This window comes from Astatotilapia calliptera, chromosome 2, assembly GCF_964374335.1.
Source record: "Astatotilapia calliptera chromosome 2, fAstCal68.1, whole genome shotgun sequence".
NCBI classification, from domain to species: Eukaryota; Metazoa; Chordata; class Actinopteri; order Cichliformes; family Cichlidae; genus Astatotilapia; species Astatotilapia calliptera.
The window spans coordinates 34,917,174-34,939,472 of NC_137423.1; the positions used below are offsets into that span (position 1 = coordinate 34,917,174).

The 22,299-nt window shown below is 40.2% G+C and overlaps 1 protein-coding gene across 8 annotated transcripts in view; it reads right to left on the reverse strand.

Moving 5' to 3' along the window:
- LOC145431882 (uncharacterized) overlaps positions 1 to 22,299 on the reverse strand; it is a 97,113-nt gene that overhangs the window by 59,199 nt on the left and 15,615 nt on the right. For all 8 annotated transcript variants that reach the window (XR_013912199.1, XR_013912202.1, XR_013912200.1 and 5 more), the window contains exon 2: positions 19,350 to 19,408. Coding sequence is in view for 5 of the 8 variants with exons in the window: in XM_080308195.1 (XP_080164321.1) it covers positions 19,350 to 19,408 (59 nt within the window). In the remaining 3 variants the exon portion in view is untranslated. The remainder of the gene's footprint in view (positions 1 to 19,349; positions 19,409 to 22,299) is intronic.

The following is a 22,299-nucleotide window of genomic DNA, read 5'->3' on the forward strand; positions in this document are numbered from 1 at the left end:
CCCCTTTCACTCAGCCTTGTCACTTTGCAGCTAACCCATTTGGCATGGATGTTATAAGAAAACATCCCACAACATGAGGGATGTAGATGCACATAGAGCAAAAACTAATAATCATCGTATTACCATAAATGTTACAAAGCTGCTTTTATTTATGTGCACATACTACTATCTAACATTACCCCATTTATGTATGCATCTATTACCATGCATCACGTATATACCTTCTGGTAGAACAGCCTGCATTAACTGTTATTTTGAATGCAGATGAATTCATTTTTGGCTTGCTGACAACATATTTCTCTAACCTTTATACCTCCCATTACCATCTGAGCAGATATTTCCCCTGTGTTATTGGGTTCTGGATATGGAGGTGACTTTGTGATTGGGCCAGTTTACCACGGTAACCCCTGTTGGCCCACATGAAAAACTTCTGACTGGAGAAGCTGTTTGAATGAAACAGAGGCCTAGGTTGAGAAAAAGCCAGACAGTGCCCAGAACACGACAGCACAGCCCAGTTGGCCTCCTGACAATCTGGCTGACAATACCAGCAGACTTAGCACTCACTTTTTACAAGGGCTGCCTCAAATTGCTTCTCTCGTTTTCTATCTGAAGCACTCACAAAAGAGTGAGTGGCAAATTGAAACTGAACTTTATTTGAGGCTGTAGCCAGACATAGTCCGTGATAAGTATGGCTGCCCTGATCCAAATAAATAATCACCATCAAAGGAAGCCGTCTAAAACACAGATTTGACCATTCTGGCTAAGTCTCCGTAAAGCTCCCAAAGTGGAATAGAAGTTTGGGTCTCAACCTAAATGAAAAGGGGGTTTCTTTTCTTCTTCTCACTCTATTCTAACTCTTCCTCTTTTCTTCCTTTACTTCTTCTTCTTGTCTGTTGAAACATGTGGTCAGCTGTTATGCTTCCATGTGGTCAGATGATCAAAGCTGGGGAGCAGCAGTAATTGTCCCCCGCTGAAGCCGTGCCCCGGCTGGGATCAGGATCCCAGCAGGTGGGGGGGACAGCCATGAGAACGGAGGGAGAGGGTGGAGGAACGCAAGAGGCCCTGCCTGGCAGAAATAAAGACTTCCTAAGGGCTGCTCTCTGACAACAGAGCCCCAAAGGGAGAGTGAAAAATGAAGCCTCCACACATTCGAAGGGGTTTTCACTCACGGAAAGGGGCCGCGATTGGGGTGAACATTAGAGAGAGAGGGCAAGATGGAAAGCATAAGAGAATAGGATTATAATATTTGCTCAGAGCGAAGAGGAACAATTGTGCGCCTCTTTCACAGTGTCCTTAGAACGGAGCCTGTGTCGAATCTGAGGTTTTTGATGCTTCATGAAATATGGATGCTGTTTATTTCACCTGCCAACCCTGCCTTCTGCGGTCAGACACCTTCTACTGGCAAAGACTATTACTGGCCAAAAAGAAGGAAAACTACAGAAATAAATCTAGCAGTCGTTTTTGTAGAACATACAAATACACAAACCGATGACATGGATGTAAACACAAGAGAGTCCACTCTTTCTTCTCACAAGGAAGCCAACAAACACATTATTACCATACACAAACAAAATCACACACACCGAGGTGTGGAAAGACCACGCATACCTCGGCTGGTCAATGTTTACCTGAAGACCAGAGGGAGCTGTGAATGCTCACAAGTCGGCTACTTTGCATGTATGTGGGAGCCCGCAAAACACTTCTCACTGCTGTCCGTCATTTTGATTGCCCAGCATGACTCCTCTACCCCAAACCTCCCAGCACCCCCACATTGCAACATCCCCCCAGCCAGATGGCTTTTTTTTTTTTTTTTTTTTTTTTTTTTAACTGTCTGTGGGCTCTTGCACCTCTGCTCTACCACACTAAATCCCTGAGATGGCTGGGTGGAGTGGAAGGTTTGGAGCTCTGCGTGGACAAATGGTTTGGAGGTAGCAGAGCAAATAAAACGGATTAAGAGGAGTCTTTTCACAGATACTTCAAAACTATTTTGGCGCTGAGCCATGGATCCCCCCCACACACACCCACCTTCTCCAACACCCCAACAATTCTCCCCCTCGACAAAAATCAGACACCCACAAAGACATTTCTACAGCATCCAGGTCTTGTGCATGGGCTTACATCACGCATCATCAATATACTGTTTAATCTGACATAATCTGATTAAATGTGATATGTATGAAGCTACAACAAACATCCATATTTGCTCATTCTGTGCATTGTAGATACAGTTCTTCTTAAGAAAGGATTTTTAAAAGGGTGTTGTTGTTTTTTTTAATCTAACACACAATCCATGCAAATCATGTCCCACAGTGCCTACTACAACATATGGAACAGCATGTGAATTTCATTTAATAGCATGCCATAATAGAATAACAGACATCTCTCAGGCTCTAAAACTAAACACACTAGTCCTTTTCATTTCGACATCATGGGAATAACCATGACATATTTCACAAGAACAAAGTGTGAGGAGATATAATAAAGCCAAAACACATTATTATAGTGCAAAATGACTCATAACCCTCCATATACAGGGACTGTCATTTTCATAAGCGCTGTTAAAGATGACTGACTGACGTTGATTGAATGCTTCAAATTTGCTCAGAGAAGTTTAAACACTTTCCCATTTTACTATATTAACAAATTTCACTCACTTTAAAGCATTTAAACGGTAAAGTGCATTTCAGTCACAGTCAGAACACAGAGCATCAATGGAAGGTGATATGAAGGAAATCCAAATGTCACCTCTTGGCTCGATCCAGCCAAAGGTTAGATTCTTGAATCCCTGCTGTCTCCTATCATTAGGTTGCTTAGCAACGGGCTACAGGCTATAATTAACTTAGCAAAATTAAGATTTCCATTTTGTTAACACAAAAACACTTATCTGAAAAGTGTCACATGTTCACTGAAAGATTCCAAAGGCAAGCATTGAAATATGAGTGATGATTTTTCTTTTTTTTGAAGACTTGGCATGCTTCGACTGTTGCCAATGAGTGCAATGTACAAGTGCAGCTGTTATAGCATACTTAATGAAAAATCAAAAGATGGGGCATGATGTCACCCTGTGAGCATCTGTCAAATGTTATTCTCATATGTTTGCAGCATACTAATTTCAGAACTGTCTAACTGTCCCTCAGTCCTTCCATCTTATATATGAAGCCAAAAAAAAAAAGCAAAAAGTAAAGAAATTAAATCCTGAAGGTCCATTAAACCTTTTAGTTCTCCCTGCCATCTCTCCCCATATATCCACCCACATCTTCATACAGTCACACACCAGTACATAGTTGCTTTTATTGAGTAACTCATAAAAGGCAGCAATTTCAATCATTGAGCTTTACAAGGCAAAAACATTAAGAGCATCAGTGCTAAGACACTAAACTGCTATTGAACTTGCATCCTAATTATGATATACCCAATATATCCACCACTCATCTCATCATAATTTTCATCACAATACCCCACCCATCATGGAGACAGACTCCAAGTTACGACTTAAAGCGGAGGCCACCAACACCAGCTCCTGCTGACTTGTTACCAGGCAGCAAGGACAAGGTCACTAGGATCACTCAGTTAGCAGGTGTGACAAAAGACCCAGCAGGATTCAGCCCGGCATCCCCCAACACTGACAGAACATCAGCCACTACAAGCAGGGGCCCAACTGCTGCCACCAACCTTGGTCTAATTGAAGCTGTTGAGCACTGCTGTTTAGGTCAGTATTCAATATGTTTATGTTCATGTCAGACAATCTAAAGATGTCCACATGTGACATGCTCAACACGATCACTGTGGCTGAACAGAAAATGCTGTTTTTGTCTAAATTCAGCAACTTTAAACCAAGATGGCCAGTTGATCGACTGGCACGAATCTTTAAAAGAATGCATATTCACAATAGCTATTTTCACACATGAACTCTGAACAATGTCAGGAGAATCAGGTAGGGATATTGCTCTTACCACACATGCAGCGCACAACAGGACACTTGTGAAAGTTATGTGATTTATTACAGCAGCATAATGAAGTAAGTGTTTGGCATCTGCTGACTAAACAGCCTCTCAAGCTAGGTGGATGTTAGGGTGGTGAAGGGTATAAAACTGCAGAGTGTGAAGCAGGGCAGCAGCAGTGACATAAATAGGTCACCAAATTGGGAGAGTGAATTCTGTAATGTCCAAAAAAAATTAAGAGCTGTAGTGCGTGTTTGAAAATGCCTTAACTGGAAAGTTTCTCTGCAGCTTTTTTAAAAATAAATTCATTCCACTGAAATTTGCTCAGCTATTATAGAGATTGTGCCGTGGGACAATTATGTCTTGAAGTTATATTTACTGTATCGTTGCATCATATTTTCAGATTACTAAGTAAATGTACTTGCTGCTTTGATTATGGAGTAAAATATTGGCAGAAAATATTTGTCACATTTACAAAGTAAAATGACATTAATGAGCCCTGTCTCACATTTCAATTTACTGTTCACTTCTTCAGGAATCATCCAGGGCTATGATCTTTGCTAAACCCTAACAACGACCTTCAAAATCTTAAAGGTAACCATATAAGCTATTAATGGCACTTTGCTTGACACAGGCAGTTATATTCATGTTGTTAAAATGTTTTAGACACATTCACACAAAACGTTGTAAACCGACAGACAAAAAATATGAGGCAGCATTTCTTCTAAATCTGTTTGCTATTGTAAGTGTGTACTCTATGCATTTTTGGGAGATGGACTGAAAAGAAAAACATTCTACATACATTTTTACACTTGAAAAACTGAGAGCTATTTATTTATAGTTTCCAATTTTTAAAAGTCCCACTACAGTTTCACAGAGCACTGGTAAATGTATTTTAAAGATGGGCCATTTCAAACTGACTGACCAATGATACCAAACCCATAGATATTTAAATTAACAGGAACATATTATAATAATATCATCTTTTAAACACTGTAATCATTAAATGTCAGATTTTTTTTCATATACATACAACTTCAAAATTTAGTCAGTGAAACTAAGCTCTGGGAGCAAAAGATATCATCAGCAGCTTTGAGTATTTCCCCTTTGTTGCAACCTGTCTTATTGCATTCCTCTCCCTTTGCTGTCGTATTTGCACCAAAACGCCTCCTGTCTAGATTACTGTTCAGTATATTTCTTGTAGCAGTGAACAGACATAACCCTAAGTGTGTAATGTGCTGTCCCTGTTGAGTAAATTCTTTGGAGTTGAAAATGCTGGAAGGTGAGGAGATATTGCCAAAGATAGGTGTCTCAGCATTGTTAATTATAACATTTCCCTTGATGGATCTCAGCCTCAGCTCTGATAGGTAAGGCAGTGCACACACGCGTCATTACACACAGGAACAATATACAGAAAAAGCTGTGGAATAAAAAGCTCGAGAGACTTATAAAAGAAAATAACTCTCCTGAGTCTTTCAAAGGCTTTGTGTGAAAACCTTTTTACACATATACACACATGTGTGTTAAAACGTTTGGAAAACCACATGAGCAGATATGTACAGCTGTGTTCAAAAGTTTACAGACACTCATCATGGGCATGAAGGCCATGGAAATTTTGGGAAGTTTAATGATTTCTTTGAAATCATTTTTTTCAGGGCAGGATGATTGTACAGTCATCTTTAATGACTTTAAAAAACTGGATGCACAAGTTTGAAATCATTTTGGATTTTTTTTCTAATCCACATAAGATTAAAAGTATACAAATAAGTCTTTTAATAATAGTGCTGAAGGTTCCACAGTATCTTTTAATTTGATTAGGCCAAGGCCTAATAGCTTCTTGTTAGTGATCATGATTGACTACAACTGGCAGTTTCTCTTTGCCAGGATAGAATAGATTTGTTTGACCGCATTATAGGCTTTATCGACTATTCTGCATTATCTTTCCTTGCAACCATTTGGCCACACTTATCCAGTCCAAATTACATCCCAATATAGAAGCTGGTGAGTTGGATTGTGGTGGTCAATATACCACCAGCATCTACGTCTTGCTTTATGTTACCATACAGGAGATGACTAATTGTTACTCCACTCTAGAATCTATATTCCTATCCACACTTTGCAGTGGTCTAGCTTAGGAGGTTAAGGCCTATGCAGAGCAGCACTAGGGACAATGCATCCTCTTGGTATATTCTGCACATGATGGTCACTTGTGCAATTGTGCAGTGTCCACAGTCCCACTGATTTCCTGATGAATGTCATTAGCACACTATTACTCTTCCACAGTGCTCAGCACTCCAGTATCCATGTATGGGGTACTGGCTTTCTTGTAAACAACCAAGGTGGTGGTCAGGTTGGTCTGTCTAGTGTTAGTGTTACACTGGGGTGTAAAGCTCTATCAAAGAGTAGCTGGTATTTTGACCGTCTGGTGTTATTTCCTATGCGGTTTTGAGCAGTGCTAATGCATTGACTCACGTGTCAACTCACCTTGGTTGCTAGAATGTCTAAAGTGTCTTTTCCACTAGTACCAACTCAAGTTGATTCAACTCAACTCTATTGTTTTCTATTACAATTCAGTACCACTTCAATGTGCTTGGGGTATTTATAGCAACATGGCAGAAATTCCCAAAGTCATTCGTATGAGACACAATCAAAACAACAATAGAGGATGTTAGACAGCTTCTTAAGAGATTACTTGGTTCAACATGTCTGGAAATAATCATGCTTGGGTGTAGCTTGTGAAACTGAATGAAGCTTTCCAAAAAATGTGGTTAATCACAGCTGATTCATAATTTAATGAGACAGGGCCAGGTAGGTTTGGATAGTTGTTTTCCCCCTTAATAAATTAAATCATCATCTTATGTTTATTTAATATTAAAATTGAATACTAAAATTTGTTTGGTGATATGAAATTTATAAGTCTGATAAATTTGCAAAAAAACCCCTAAGAAATCAAAAAAGGGCAAAATTCTTTCATGGCACTGTATTTGTGGTGCCAGGTACTCATGACGTTTTGTTAGGTTCTTCAGCCAGTGGGCATGAATCAGTCAGCTCCTGATCATGTCCAGCTCTTCATTCATGAGACTGAAATTAAATGTCTTTCTTTGTGATGTTGACTGGTTCTTGTCCTGGGAGATTGTTGTGGTCTGCTCTATGGTCCACTACCCACTCGGCATTAGTTTTGTGTGACACCTCTGTCTCTTCAATGCTCTTTTAGTGTTGTTCAGTCTCAGCTCTGAGCTCTGGGTGGGTTTGCTGTCATTCCCTTGAGAGTACACCCTATATGGGTCTTTTGGAGAACAAAGAGCAATCAGTTGATGCCGCTGGCAATTAACAGGTGGCAACTGTCTGTTACAAGGTTACACATCTTTCCTGTGAATTTTCAGTTTTATTTCTACAAGATGTAAGATTAGAAGAAGTAAACATGAGTTAGCTGACTAACTGACAGACTGAAAACTGACACTTGTGCATTATTTGAAAGCAACAGAGAGCAAGTGAGAGCAGATGCATCCGTAGAAAGAAAACGTCGAATGTAAGCATAAATTGCGTTTCATTATGACCTGCATTACAGGATTAATTAAACACACATTCAACCTTACAAATGTTGAAGGCCCAAATGCAACACAAACAGTAGGTCAAAGAAGTCCAACAGCTGGCGGCACAGCATATACAAGAAACCTTCGACAGCTGCTCTCATCCAGGAGATAAATACAGTCATCAAAATAAACATTCCTCAGAGACGAATGAACATCATGTCTTAATGCATTGCATTTACATGATGCAATTTAAATTCCTAGTTTGTTTATCTTCTGAGTTCTCCTCCTCTGAGCTGCCATCAAACACCAAGCTGGAATTTCAAGCTTGCACTTCACTAATGGTTCCCTTTTGGTGTCAATTAATTGCCCAGTCTTCACACTCTGCAAACAGTAACACGTCACCTTGTGTCACCCCAACACTGGCAACTGCGAGGCAGGGGTGAGATCAAGAAGACTGAAATTATGTGAAAAAGGTTGTTGTTGTTTTTTTAAATCCATTAAATTCCAAGTCACACTCATGTCTGCACTTCAACTATGGAGATAGAGCTACATACTTGCCTAACAATCTCTAAAGCTCACAAATTACTGAGTTGCTTATGGGGAGTTTTTTTCAATCCATATGTAAAGAGAAATATAAAAACACTAAATTATGGCATTATAAACAAGTTCTTACTGTAAGTATTTCTTGATGGCAGTAAACCAGCTGCAGTGATTGCTGGATTCTTTGAGCAAAATTACTTGAGTCTGTAACACAGTGATGTCTAACATGACATAAACCTGCACACTGACTGTTGTTCACCAGAAGAAAACTAAACTGATCACCAGACTTGAATGAATATGCTCATAAGGTAGAGAGAACATGAGATATGCATATTTATCCTCGTTGGCAGAGGCTATTACAGCAAAAATTTGAGTGAAGGTTTGAATAATCATAGCTTGTTTAAAACGTTTTAAATTAAATAAACTCAAATTGTAACTTTGCTACTTGTGGAAGACATCTAGGCTATATTGTCTGTTGACCCTACATGTGTGTAACATTTAATCAGCTGTAATCCAATTAAGGGGTGTGGCTTCCTGTCACGAGAGGTGCAAAGAGTCTAAATAAACAGATTACAAGAATGTTAAACACTGAAGATGCAGCCTATATCGTATAGGAGGGCGAACCTCTAATCTTAATAAGCATCTCTCAGCTTTTCAAGTGTGACATGAGTAACAGGAGCTGCTTTATGATACTTTAGCTTTGACAGATCTATAAAAGAGTTTTTTCTACTGGGTATTGCTGTTTATTAAATCAGGGAAAGGAGGAAGAAAGTCACAAAAAGGGGGTGGATTGAGTGGCTAAAAGAATGAAAGAGAAAGCACACCCGGGGCCAGGAAAAATACTACTTTAGTTGTTTTTTAAAAAATGGTATATTATCTCACTTTTATCACATATTGCCCAGGGGGGACATTAGGGTAAGATGACTGAAAATTCCTGTTCAAGGGAGATCAAAAAATATGGCTTGCATGTGTTTCTAACTAGAAATCCAGCACGCACAAGCATTAAGGACATTCTGTTGTTAGGTTATTATCATAGTTATATCTTTCTTTCATCAAAGCCTCTGTTTCAAAACCACCCCTGAGCCAATGGTGTCAGCTTGTAAAGGCTCTCTCTCCATTGCTCGCTCAATCAGGCTCAAATCATCATCCAAGCCTGTTATTCTGCAGATAAATGAAATTCGGTATATACATAATTTAGAACAATTGGTTTGAAGGCTACAACAGTTGGTTGATACAGAAGGCATGGATTTTTAGAGGAATAAATAAAGCTGAGTGGTCAAAAAAGACTGATTGGAACATGGCTGAAAACCATGGCAACAGACTCCTTAGTAAACAGTTTATGGAAGCCCAGTAGGAAACCCGGTGGTTGGGTAAAGACAGCCTTGTGCTAATCAGTGCATACCAACACCTACAGTGCCCAAACCTCCATGAATTTCTCAGGAACAGATGTGTCAGCCCCTACTCTGTGCTGTCGCAGTGTCTAAGCCAGTCAAAACTGAATTCTTCAAAGGCTATCTCTGCAGGAAATATTGTATCTGTGGCTGCATGTTTGCTAGTGGGCTTCAGTATATTTTAATGTATTCAGAAATCCTGTCAGAACCAAAAGTTGCTTTCTTCGAAATCTAAAATGAAAATGAACAACTCCACTCTGCATTATATGAGTTTTTACCTTGTGTGCAGATGTGACCTCTGGATGAAAAGGTCAACCATTCTTTATTGTGATGCACTGCTACAACTGCTGCATTTAAACTCTACAATACAGATACAGCACAGCACATACGAATCTATGCATCCATACACGCATGCAGATGTGCACACCCACACACGCGCGCACGCACACACTCTCTGCCTAAGCAACTTTTAGCCTCTCTCTCCCCACAGTATGTTCTTCCCCCAATGTAACCACAATACATTATTCAGCCATATCATTTATCAAAATAATTGTCCACTGGGGCAAACGGAGAAGTTTTGTGGTGAAGTAACACATCTGAGGTCAAGGGGAATCATCCTTCAGCAACTGCTCTCCACCGTGGGTTGGTGCCAAATTGTGGCACTGGATGGTGAGGTGGCCGTGGTGACGGTGGATGGGAAAATGGGGGAGGCATGGGGGGTTGCCAGTGCAGATGCCCGCAGACAGACCGCCTTGCCTGAGAGCTGCCGGAGCCTCAGACAGCTCTCTCCATCACCCCCTCCAATTCTCCCTCCCCTCCCATTGCCATCTGTGAAGCACACACACATACACACACACATACACACACATACACAGAGCACCAAGTGAATAAGAGGCAGAGGGACACTTAGCTACGTTAGCAGCCTTACTAAGACCGCTGTGCTGGGTAACTGCTGACATGCTTTAAAAAGACCAAGAGAGAGTGAGAGTTAGTGAAGAGAGAGAGAGGGAGGTAAGCAGAGCTGCTGAGCCAGATGGCTGGTTTAAGCTAAGCTGAAGAAGACTGAGATACCAGCCAGGTGAATTTTACTGTCATTTTTTTGACAGGTGGGTAGAGGAGAGCCATCTGGGGTTGACAGTGCTGCCATGTTTTCAATAAGCAGCTACTGCGTGGCATGTGCAGCCATGCTGATGGTGCGACTGTTTTTTGTGTGTGAATATGTATGTGTGTCTGTTATTCTGTTTCTGCGTGTCCGTATGGGCAGTATGTGTGCGTGTATGGTGGCATTTTGTTTATTTTTTTTAATGCATGTGCGGATAACTCATGTGTGGTAAGCCTTAGTGTTGTAGCACAGCACTTGCATCAATTACAGTGACGCTGACAGGGGTAATGACAGAGTTAGGACCTCTAATAGGCAAGACTGTCACAGAGACAAGTAAGCTACTGTTTCCAGCACTCTTCAAATCTCCTTTCTTTCTCCCTCTATGTGTTCTATTCTTACTTTTCCATTTTTCTTCCTTTCTTAAGGTTATGAAAGGTGATGATGAGTTTGTCAAAGCTGTTCCCACATATTCTTTGTACCCAAAAAAGTCTTTGTCCCAATATCAAGGTTAAAGACAAACTTGTTTCCCACTAATCTTTATGCAGCAATGTAGTCATCCACATAGCAGGTGAAAAGGCACTAATTCAAACTGATGTTAAGTTTCTTTGGTGGCTCTGGAGATAAAATGAAAATTCATTTGGTGAAAGTAATTAATCAAATATTATTTTAATCAAGATAAAGTAATTATTATGCATAATTCTGTTTTGCAATGATGTGCTCATTTTGTCTTGTGTTATAAATCCAGCACAGCACCTTTGCCTTACAGCTGTGGCTTTGGCCCCTCCCTCAAAGCCCAAACTTGCTGCCCACCACAACCATAAAATATAGGTTCAAGCCAGACTGACCAGATTAACTTGCATACATTCCAAGCTGACTAAAAGTAAAAACGGCCTCAGAGTATCTTTACTCACCTGATTGCACTATTTTCCTCTTTTTCCCAGTTCAGTTTGAGCATGATGATCCCACAAAACTCTACAACAACGTATATACTAACAGCCTACTATATTATCATAAGCAATTCTCAATAAACTCTCAAATTTTGATGGTTTGAAAATGTAAAAGCAAAAATATAAATGCCAAAGCAGCCTCAACAATGGATGGCTAATGCATTGATCCGGGATGCTGAGCCAAATCTGCCATTAATAATTAATGATTAGTCTCAGGGAGGAAAATGCCTTTTATGATCACTTCAGTGAGTGGAGACAGTGCAGATTTGTTCACAGAGGATAAAAGTGCTCTTGCATAGATGAGCTGTGTAGACAGTGCAGACACAAACTCACACACACACACACACACATACATATACACATGTCTACGTGCAGTGGCTCTAATCTGTAATTCATCCAATATGTAGAGCTATTGGCCAATACTCTGGGTGGCAAAGCTACACAACACACAAAAACCTGCACGTTAGTCTCTGTACATCTAGCCAATCGGCCTGGCTCCCATGCCAGTGCACCAATCCGATGTCCCAGATGCAGACCCCCCCCCCCCCAGAAACCCAAAAACATATCTACAATGGACACACACACCAATCCAGCTGTGATTCCTGGAAGTTATCCAAGTTGCCTGTCTGGTGCGCAGAGCAAGGTGGCATTGATGTGTGTAAGAGAAAATCTTCTAACATGAAAAGGGAGCAGCATCAGTGGCACACACAAAACATAGATGAGGTGAACACTGAAAAAGTGCTGGTCACTGGGCAAGAGAGTGACACAATAACAGACATACAAGTGAGAATTAGAGAACAGTGCGTGAGAGGAAACGTGACAGAGCTACAGAAAAGCAGGCAGTCACTGAATCATTCTCACACACAGCGCTTTGGCCCAGATCAGCCAGAGAGATAAAGGAAGAGGATTACACTCTGGCTGAAAGACTTGGAAGTATCCTGAGTCTCTTTTGACTCTCTGCCATTCCTACAAAGTCACCCTGGACAATGAATCTGCTTGCATAAGCCCCTTTTAGACATGCACTTCTTTCCATTAATCTGACGGTACCTGAACATGTCAGTCTTCTGTCTGAATGTGCACCCTGATTACTTCTTCTCTAAAGTCACAGTGGTAATCTTACTCGGCCACGACTCCTCACATATCTGTACCACTTTCAGCATGGAACAAGTCTGAATGCATGCCATCACACTGAGGGATCAGTGTTTGCAAGATGACTGAGCGTATCTTTCGTGTGTCTTTGTGAGTTGTTCAGTTCACTAATTGTTTTGGAGAAACAGCAATAACATGAGAAAAAACAGTGCTGCCAAGCACATGGGACACCCTCTTTCAGGATCTGTCTCATGGTCTACCACTACTCAATTATTCCCATGGCTATAAGAGGCTCAGAGCCATGTCTTTATTCATAAAAACAGTTTTATATGCGTTAAAGAGGCATTTCACTATTGAACAGGTCAAGTATTTTCTCACATTGCTAAAGGTCCACACAGACCTCCCCAAAACTACCAAACAGGTTTCATCTTTCAAGTGTTTTCTCATTAACTTTGCACAAATATTCCCTATCCATTATAAATTGGAATGTTTACAAAAAAAGACACATTTATGATAAAGTGTTTACACCAAGCATCTGTGACTATAATCTGTGTTTTGACAAAACTTGAACAGAAGCTGGCATGTGTTTGTTGCTTCCAGCTATTCATGTAAGTCCTTCCTCAGAGTTTATCACATGCCTTTAACAACATCCAGCTGCACAATGCATTCATGGGCATTTTTAAAGTAAGTGAGATGCATACATTTCTGACACTATTTCACTTTTAATCTCTGACATTGAGACACAACTGATTAGACTAACAGCAAATGCTACTTATCTACACTTCGCCAAGATTAGCTGAAGGAGGTAAGTGTCCAGTTAGTTCATGAAACTTTAATAAAGTGCCTGTCCAATAAGTATATTTAGGACATGTCTTTCTAATTGCTTTAAAATCTTGAATAAATAAATTCCGAATGACAAAATGTTGTTATTTGAAGTCAGCAATATAACAAATACAATATCTGAAAATGGTCTATTAATTAAAAAACAAGAAGGAAAAAGAGAGTCAGGAGAATCATTTCTCTAAGATGTTGTGTTTTGTGTAGTGTTATGAGTGCACCAGTGGTTTAATGCAGACGGCAAAGGTCAGTCAGCTCTATCCAGACTGGGAAAGCTACTTTGGACATAGGCAGTATCTATTACACTTAAGCACAAAACAACAGGAATTTACAACAGACACAATTTTATTTCAATTTTGGCTTTATGTATTTTTTAAACTATCTGATGGCAGCTTGAGTGTCTTATGGCTGCAACTAATACAAAACAGGTGAGATCAGGCTGTTCAACACTCAATCTCTAATCTGAATAAACTTCACTTCAGCCTCTTTTCATGTCATGTATTTTGTCAAAGTGTGTAAACAGTGTTTAGCTTTTTCCTAACATTTTCCACTCGTGAGTTTAGACTTCCCACGTCACCCTGATGCTACACTTAATCACGCTGTTGTAGAACGAGTGAACTCAGACCAAGTCCTTTCCAACTCATTTGTGAGAGCTGTTGTAGGGGGCATCAAAATGCTTCATGAGAAAAAGCTGGAGTTTCGTTTTTAGTTTGCAAAAATTTGTCTCTCTGTATTAGCCCGGGGCATGCCCTGCCTCTTGCCCTTTGACAGCTGGGATACACTGCAGCACCCCCTGCAACTTTAAATTGAATAAGTGGAAGATAAGTGGATGGATGGATCAATAAAAAACTGATAAATTGCTTTTGTTGATTAATTGATTAACTGCTATTTATTAACTACATATTACATACTTTAGCAGGTCATCATAAAGGTCATTCATAGTGCCAACAGGAACTCTGAAGTGATGTAAAAGCCAGTCTGCAGTTGGAAACTATTTTCTTTACCGTCTTTTTCTTTATATTCTACTACAATTTCTTCACTGTATTGTACTCTGCACTTTTGGATGCCTAGTAAATGAGAAAGGCTATTAAAAATATCTCTAGTTTACTTTGATTCGATAAAAGAACATGATATTCAACCCATCCCATATAAGCTCAACAAACTCCAACCATGTTTGGTTAAAGTTTTGTTTGTGTTTTTTGTTTTTTCATTTTTAAAGCTAACCTAAAGAGCTGCTGCATACAAACCTATTGTTTTCCCCAATTTTAAGAAGTCCTTTTTTCATCTTAGAGAAGTTTCTGGTGCTGCAGAGATGTGTTCAACCAACTATTGTATACTGCAAAGTTCCTCCTGTACTGAGACAACACCACACCCCACAGCAGGAGCCAAAAAGAAAAACACAACTAAACCAAGGTTCTAAGATCTACAATACTCTCCAGTTCCTGTAGTGTGGACGCATAAAAAAGAGAAAGTGGAACTTCCTCCAAAAGTTATCAGAACTATGAAAAAAGTTTATGATGTACAATACCTCCAAAAGGAATGGCCAGCTTCACACTAAAACTTAAACCTTTCTGTTGGTGTGCAACTGTAAATTATAAGATGGTAAAATTACAGTTTTGACTAAATAAAAGTTTGGCAGGTAAATAAAGTTTTAAATATTAAGACCCAACTGCCAAATTTCACAGAAATCCAGCAGAAAATATGTGTACATATTGCTTCAGGTTGTAGAAAAATGGTCCACTGAAACTCGGTGATATTTGTACTGCTTCTGGCTAAACGGCATAAATAAACTAGGGCTGCAGGTCTGGCTTTTTTAGTTTTACTTGAAAATATGAGTAAATTTTTAACTAATTTTTAACTTGGATAGAACATGCCTAATATTTTTGCAAAGATCTCTGCAAATCAAAGGACTACACTCACTTTTTTCTAGACAAGAGAACTTGAAGTGTGCATAATTAGATATCTTTGTTTGAACGTTTTGCCCCCCAAAAAATAGGTGCATAGAACTTACAGAGCTTCTATAGCAAACACAAATGAATCACTGCACATGATTGGCAACTCAGCATCAATGCTGATTTGTTGATTTGATTTGATTATCCACTCCTACTTAAGACTAATTGGTTTGGGATGTCACACTCCACGTAGAAACAGAATAGAAGTGTGTGGGGAGAGGGATTGGGGGGTGGTTTGAGAAAGGCCCTTAGTGTGCTTTCAGTGTAGCAGCTGCTTGACAGTGGTGCTTCTTTCTGATGACCTTGAATAGCTTATTGATTTCTGTATAAACTCTGTAAAGACTTCATGTTTTTTTCCTCTGCCCACCTCCTTTTGTGATTTCCCTGTTCCAAGTTATTACAATGATCCAGGTCAGGTTTATTGTGATATTAAAAACGTTTTTGTTTACACACTCAGATTTATGCTAAAGACAAAAACATACAAAGACACACAGAAAACCTTTGCTGTGTTGCTGTGTCTCTGGTCTGTGTTAGTCCCAGCTAAGAGCAGCTGGGAAGAAATCTAAAGGGGTCAAACACATAATGGGTAATAATCTCCTTGTGGAGAGTCTTCCCACCCAACAACACTGCTACTTCTAACAAAGACCTTGGCCTCAGGTCTCAGTAGTTGCTTCCCCTCTCTGACTTCCACCAGCAGATCTCAGACGACCGGTACATTGTTGTACTGCTCATCGACTTGTTAGACGAATCCAAATTTCACATGTCAATTAAATGAGTGTTGCCCTGGTGATTAACAGATCTCACTAATTGTCCCTCCCTCCTCCTCTTTGCTCCACTTTTTTTTGCCTCCTTCCCCTCCTCCTCTTGCTCTCCTGCCATTTTCCACATGGAGGAGCAGGGAATGGGGCTTTGTGCCGTTGGGCCCCATGCCCCTTGTCAAAGATGGCTCCTCACCCTCTTACCCCAGCCACACTCGTCCTCTGAGACTTCCAGATCCTCTTTCTGAATTCTCGGGGGTAAGGAAAAGATGAGCAGAGCATAAAGGGTCTATATGTGAATAGATTGCACAAGCGTTAAAGGTATGTAGGGTCGATGCATTTCATCCTATTTAAGGGAGACGCACCAAAACATGAGACCAGGATGCTTGCAAACAACTGCATGTGCACCTTCAATCTGACACACACTCCCACACGTGCACCCTGGCAGATAATTACCCCAACAGCCTCTGGAGAGCAGAATGCCCATGTGGGCCCCATAACCACTTTAGACAAGGGCCATGGCACACCCAAGACCCTCCTTCTTTGTCTGTCTCCCAAGACGTGTGTTTGTTTTACTTGATTCAAAGAACTTGATCTGTGGATCCTAACCGTATTTTGTCCCATGTGCATCCTTGTGGTGTTGGAATAAAGTATGCTACATGAAGTCATGAAACAAACCTGAGAAGTAAAATCTGGCACCCCTATGAACTGTGTGATTTTCAAACTGCTGGAAAAATGTATTAAATTTTCACTTAACTTTATTCCAGTGGACTGAAATTCACCCTTTGCTGTGATAAGTATCATAACAGAAACATTAAGTAGACTTGCGCACTTCTGCAATGTACAAAACCTTTCTTTGAAAGGTACACTATATTTAAAAATATTTCTGTACTTCACTCCTTGGAAACGTTTAAATGGTTGATCAAATAAACTATTAAGATGATGTTGAAGTAGTTTGTTTGCTTCCAGCTTTACTTTGCTCAAAATCTAGGACTACAAACTCTTCATGAAATTATTTCATATTCTGTGAGTCACCCCTTACATTTCTAAGCTAAGTACTTACTGCAGGTGTTGGATGAATGCATTGAAGTAAAAACTGGGATACTTCCCACACTCACATCAACACACCCACACACATATGCCCTGCTCTGATCACTTTGACAAGTGTGTCATGCTGACTTTATATGAGAACTCTACAGTATTTGGATTTTGAAACCCTTGAAAGCGAGCAAGTCATCAGACTCTTTCTAGTCTTAAGCAGAGTTCTAATGACCCATCGTCACAATTAAACACAGTGGACAGCAGCTCCAAACACTGGGTGACATCTTAAAACTGCGTGAATGGACCCTAGACCCAGCACCCCCCCCCCCCCTTCCCTACATCACCTAATGTTCAACACTAACCAACCATCACACAGACCTACATTCATAGTCCAATCTACAATGGAAAGCACTGCAGCAGGCCAGTGTAGCCCAGACGGTTTCGTTTGCACTTTATCAGACCACACAAAACAGCAACGCCTCATTGAGCCACAATTTGCTGCTAGTTTCCTACAGGAAGCAGAACAAAGAATGGGGCGGCCCAGTATTTCTTTTTGTGCCAAAGCAGCGGACCAGAGAAGGAACACACACACACACACAAACACACAGCCAGAGTAAGTGAGGAACTGACAGAGAGAGAAAAATGTGAGAACAGCAGAACAACACACTCCAGAACACGTCTGTCACATCCTTCAAAACACACTATGAGTAAACTGCTGAGCAGTACAACCTTTAACCAGACACTTAAAGACAAAAACACTGACACTGAACACCTGCAGCACAAATAACAATTCTCAAATGTTACTCTTGTTGGTGGAAAAATACATGTAAAAAAAGTTTGTGGCCACAACATCTACTGGAGGGAACAATGGTGTGCCATGACTGGGGGTCACGGACGTGGCAGCATTTAAAAACCGCTTGGGGATAAAATGCTTCTGTTTGAGCAATCACTGTCCCTTTCCCTCCCTCCGTTTCCCCGGTCTCAGTCCCGCTTTCTGTCTTGATGTCTCTCTCACTCTTCTTCTCTGGTTTTACTACGACGATAATTCCTGAGTGAGTAACTGAGTGTGCGTGAGCCAACCGAGGCCAAAGTCCTGTTTGTGCATTAGTGTAGTCATGCGAAAGCGCGTGTGAATGAGTGTGTTGCTCGTGGATGAGTGCTGCAGCAGTGAGCGTGCTGAGGGAAGCAGAAGTCTGCAAAGCGAGAGGAGCTTGCTTACAACCACACTACTGATTAGGGTGGCCCAGCACAAATAAGACAAAAAAAGAAACCCTGCAACTGCTGCAATTGTTGTTGAAATGAGGCTAAGACGAACAACACAATAATGTCTGAAGGTTAAAGGCTCCACATAAAAAAACAAAACAAAGCAAAAAGCATGCATATATAACACCAGATTCATTACCATACAAATCAAGATCAAAACATTTCATCAAGTACACCATAGTCCTCATCTTCAAAGAAATCTATGTCTGAGTACAGTGAAGTGCTTCCCTTGAACCAACTCCAACGTTACAGTCCAATTTGAAATAGAGAAGAACATCCCCTGTGGCAGAGTAAAGTATGTTGCCATGACAACACGAAGAAGTTTAAGTCCTGACAAGTAAGTGCAGATGATGTGCTGATTGTGCCTTGTGTAGTTACAATGGCCTCTGCTTTCTGCACCTTAAACCACCCTAACTCTGCTACACTCTCTTCTAGCTGGCAGCTGTTTGTCCTGCTACAGGATGGGTGTGTTTTGTTTTGTCTGCCTGTGCATGCATGAATAAATTATAAGAGCTTTGGACCTTTGGGACAGGACTGAGCTGCTCATCTGGCTCAACAGAGCACTTCTGCCCTACCAGTATGTGGCAAAAGATGATCGCTAATTGAAAGTGGCGAAGTGATCTGATGACACTGCGGGGATACTTTGGTTTGTCACAACGTGTAAAGGCCCTTGCTTTTTAAGGGTGGCTGCCTTCAAGGAGGGGTTAATCAATGCACAGCTTAACGCAGACTAGACAGGACAGAGCACAGTTGCTGGTCTCGGGGTAACTGAGGTCAAAATTAGCGAGCTATTTCAAGAAGATGCTCACTTACTGTGCTGACTTTGAAGCAATTACAACACCAACACTGTACCTTCAGCAATATATCACACAAGAAACTATGCTGATACTATGTCAGCACTGTCATCTAAAGCAGAGAGAGCACTAGGCATACTCACAATATGTTGTTTTCTTACCTCAGCCATAACTGGATAGCAGACAGCATCTGTTCAAACAGACAGCCATGATACAGAGCCTGTAAAAGTGAAGATAAAAATGCATTAGCTCAAAGCATCAATCATGGTCAGAAAATAGTGATTCCATACACAATTGATTTCCATGGTATCTTTACTCCCTACAGCACATGCAATACTATTTTCTTCACACTCATAAAGTCATTTGATATGGGCCACAGAAAGATGGAAGAGGAAGAAAGGTATGTGTGTCTGGCTACATTCCTGTCCCTAAACATGTCATATGTTCAAATGGAATTGCCTTCTAGAGCAAAGAGCATCATATATAATACAACTCTCATGTCTAGACACCCTCCGCGATCTAGTTTTTCCTCGCACTTTCTCTTACACAGATGTGCATTAAAAGCCACTTTTTACAGTGCACTACAGTTGCTTGTAAAATTGTGATTGTGGTTGGGCTAATTTACTAGTCATGAGACAAAAAGTTGCAGTATTTGTTTTAACATAATGGACTTCAGCTTGAAGGTGAAATCTAATAGTTGCCCCTGGATAACCCTCTGCTCCAAGACCACCTTCTATGTTTTTTAAGTGAAATATAGATCTGTAGAAACTAATTTACTTTGTAAACACACCACCCAAATCTTGTTTACACTATTGGGAGTTGCAAGCACATGTGTTTGAGGAAGGAGACCTCTTGTGTCTCCTGCACCGCTACAAATACATATACACACATGTACTCAAACCTGCACCCACTGACTATATCACCAACCCCCTGATGTCCACTGGGAGGAGCAGCCACCCCCTGCCCTCTTCCAACAGGGGGGTCAAAGAGTATTTAACACGAGAGTCCTACATTCCTCCAAGGTGATAATTGCTGTAGCTGCTGGCGGGGGGCCATGAAGCGCAGGGTAAACAAGCAATAAGACTCTATGAACCACTCCATGCCGTCCTGGCTAAACAGCATGCATGACTGTGACTTGGGTAAATTATGCCATCAAGCCAGGCGTGACAGCGTGGAGTGAGTCTATTTGGTGTCTGAGCAGCCAGGTGTTTCGGTGAACTATAAGTAAACCATCAGCAAGACAAGACTTCACACATTTTATCAAATACTGTGAAACCTAGAGGCTAAAGACTAGCTGCATTAAATTAACTAAAGATTAAGCTAAGCTTAGAAATCATAAAGAACAATAACTCAGTAACAAATTACACCAGCTGTGCAGACCTAGAAACAGGTGGGAGAAGGGATGAATATAAGTAGGAAGACAGCGAGCTCTATTCTGTCCCACATTTCAGTTCAGGTCTTGTCCCTCTCTGGCCCTCTGTTGCATCGGGGCTTCATTAGATTTTTCATATATAATTTCTGTGTGTGTGAGTTTAAGTTGAACCAAAGTCTGATGCTGAAAATTGATTGGCTTAATTAATTTGTCTTCATCTTCTGCATTAAATGTGATTAATGTTGCAGCTATTTTATATTTTCTTTTTTCAGCCTATTCGCTTACTATCTTGATTTTATATATATTTAGGAAATTTCAACATTTCATTCAGCTTCTGCCTTTTTTGTCAAAAACAAATCAATTCCCAAAATTAACAATACATCATTAATGCTTTAAGATATGGACTTCTAAATCAAAACACATATTTAAGAATGCCTGGCTCACTGAGCTTACTAACCAAAGTGCATTGTACTTCACAAGAGGGCACCACAGTCTTTAAAAGTTTGCATTGCATAACTGGCTCCACGGATACTGACAAAATTCAATTTGCTAAATTCCACTGATGCATAACATGAGGCAGTGATGGATTAAAACAGCTTAGTACAATATTAAACTAAAGCCAAAACCCTAAATGTCACTTTAAAAATCAAACAACTCACTCATACATTCTGCAAATCTGATTTGTGAGTTTGACAGACTGCAATCTTCAGTCTATTCAAAAATCTGACTCTATATTTTAAAGAAATATGTGAAATCAGTTAGCACACTGCGCCACAAGCCCTCATCCAAATCTACTAAAACTGACAGACATTTCGGTGACTAGATGTTCGATATTTTAAATAACTTTTCCACAACAGTTTTACCTAATTTAATCAGCAAAATGACTGGATTATTTATTTATATGGCCAAAAACATCCCAGTTTTATAGAACATCCCAACATTTGAGATGGTGGGTGGAAAAGATATGTTTCCCCAGTGGGGCAGTCAGGAAGTCATCTGGGGATCCAAAGGTCCAAAGTTCATACACCCGGGTGGTGGAAGTCTTACTTTTTACCACAATTTATGCATGTGGTATGTTGTCAAGTGCTCATTATGAACAAGCACGTGAAAAAACGAGCACTTGACCTCACCGAGTTCACTATATTCCAGCAATTATGCCACGGCCGCTTGCAGCTATTTGTTTTGTCAACAACCCTAAATCCCCAAATGAAATTTCTGCTATACTAACAAACATTGTGAAGCTATTGTTGCTCAAAGTGAGCCACTGCATTGGGTTTCACGCTACATCATTGTAGTGAACACTGGCAGCAGTGTTGCACGTCTGGACTTCCAAATAACATATGCCTAAAACAACTACTTCAATATTGTGTATTATTCAACAACACAAGACACACACTTGGTTTCTAATTTATTTAATTTGTCGATATTTTATTGAGAATTGTAACTGTAATTATCTTAACCTCCTAAGACCCGAAACTCTTTCGTGGCATGCATTTTTAATTTCTCTTTGATATTTGGGATGATTGGGACCCAATGAATGTAAAAACAAAGAATTACCAGATTTTTTTAATCTGATTTTTGTTTTTAAGAAAAATGAGAGCCACATATGAGGATATTCATTTAAAATTTCAATAGAACAGAGGCAGTATAATGTCCTCGTAAGTGGATATCAGGCCCCTGTACAGCAAGATTTAGTATTTTGGTCTAAATAACCCAAAATATGATGTCCACATATGTGG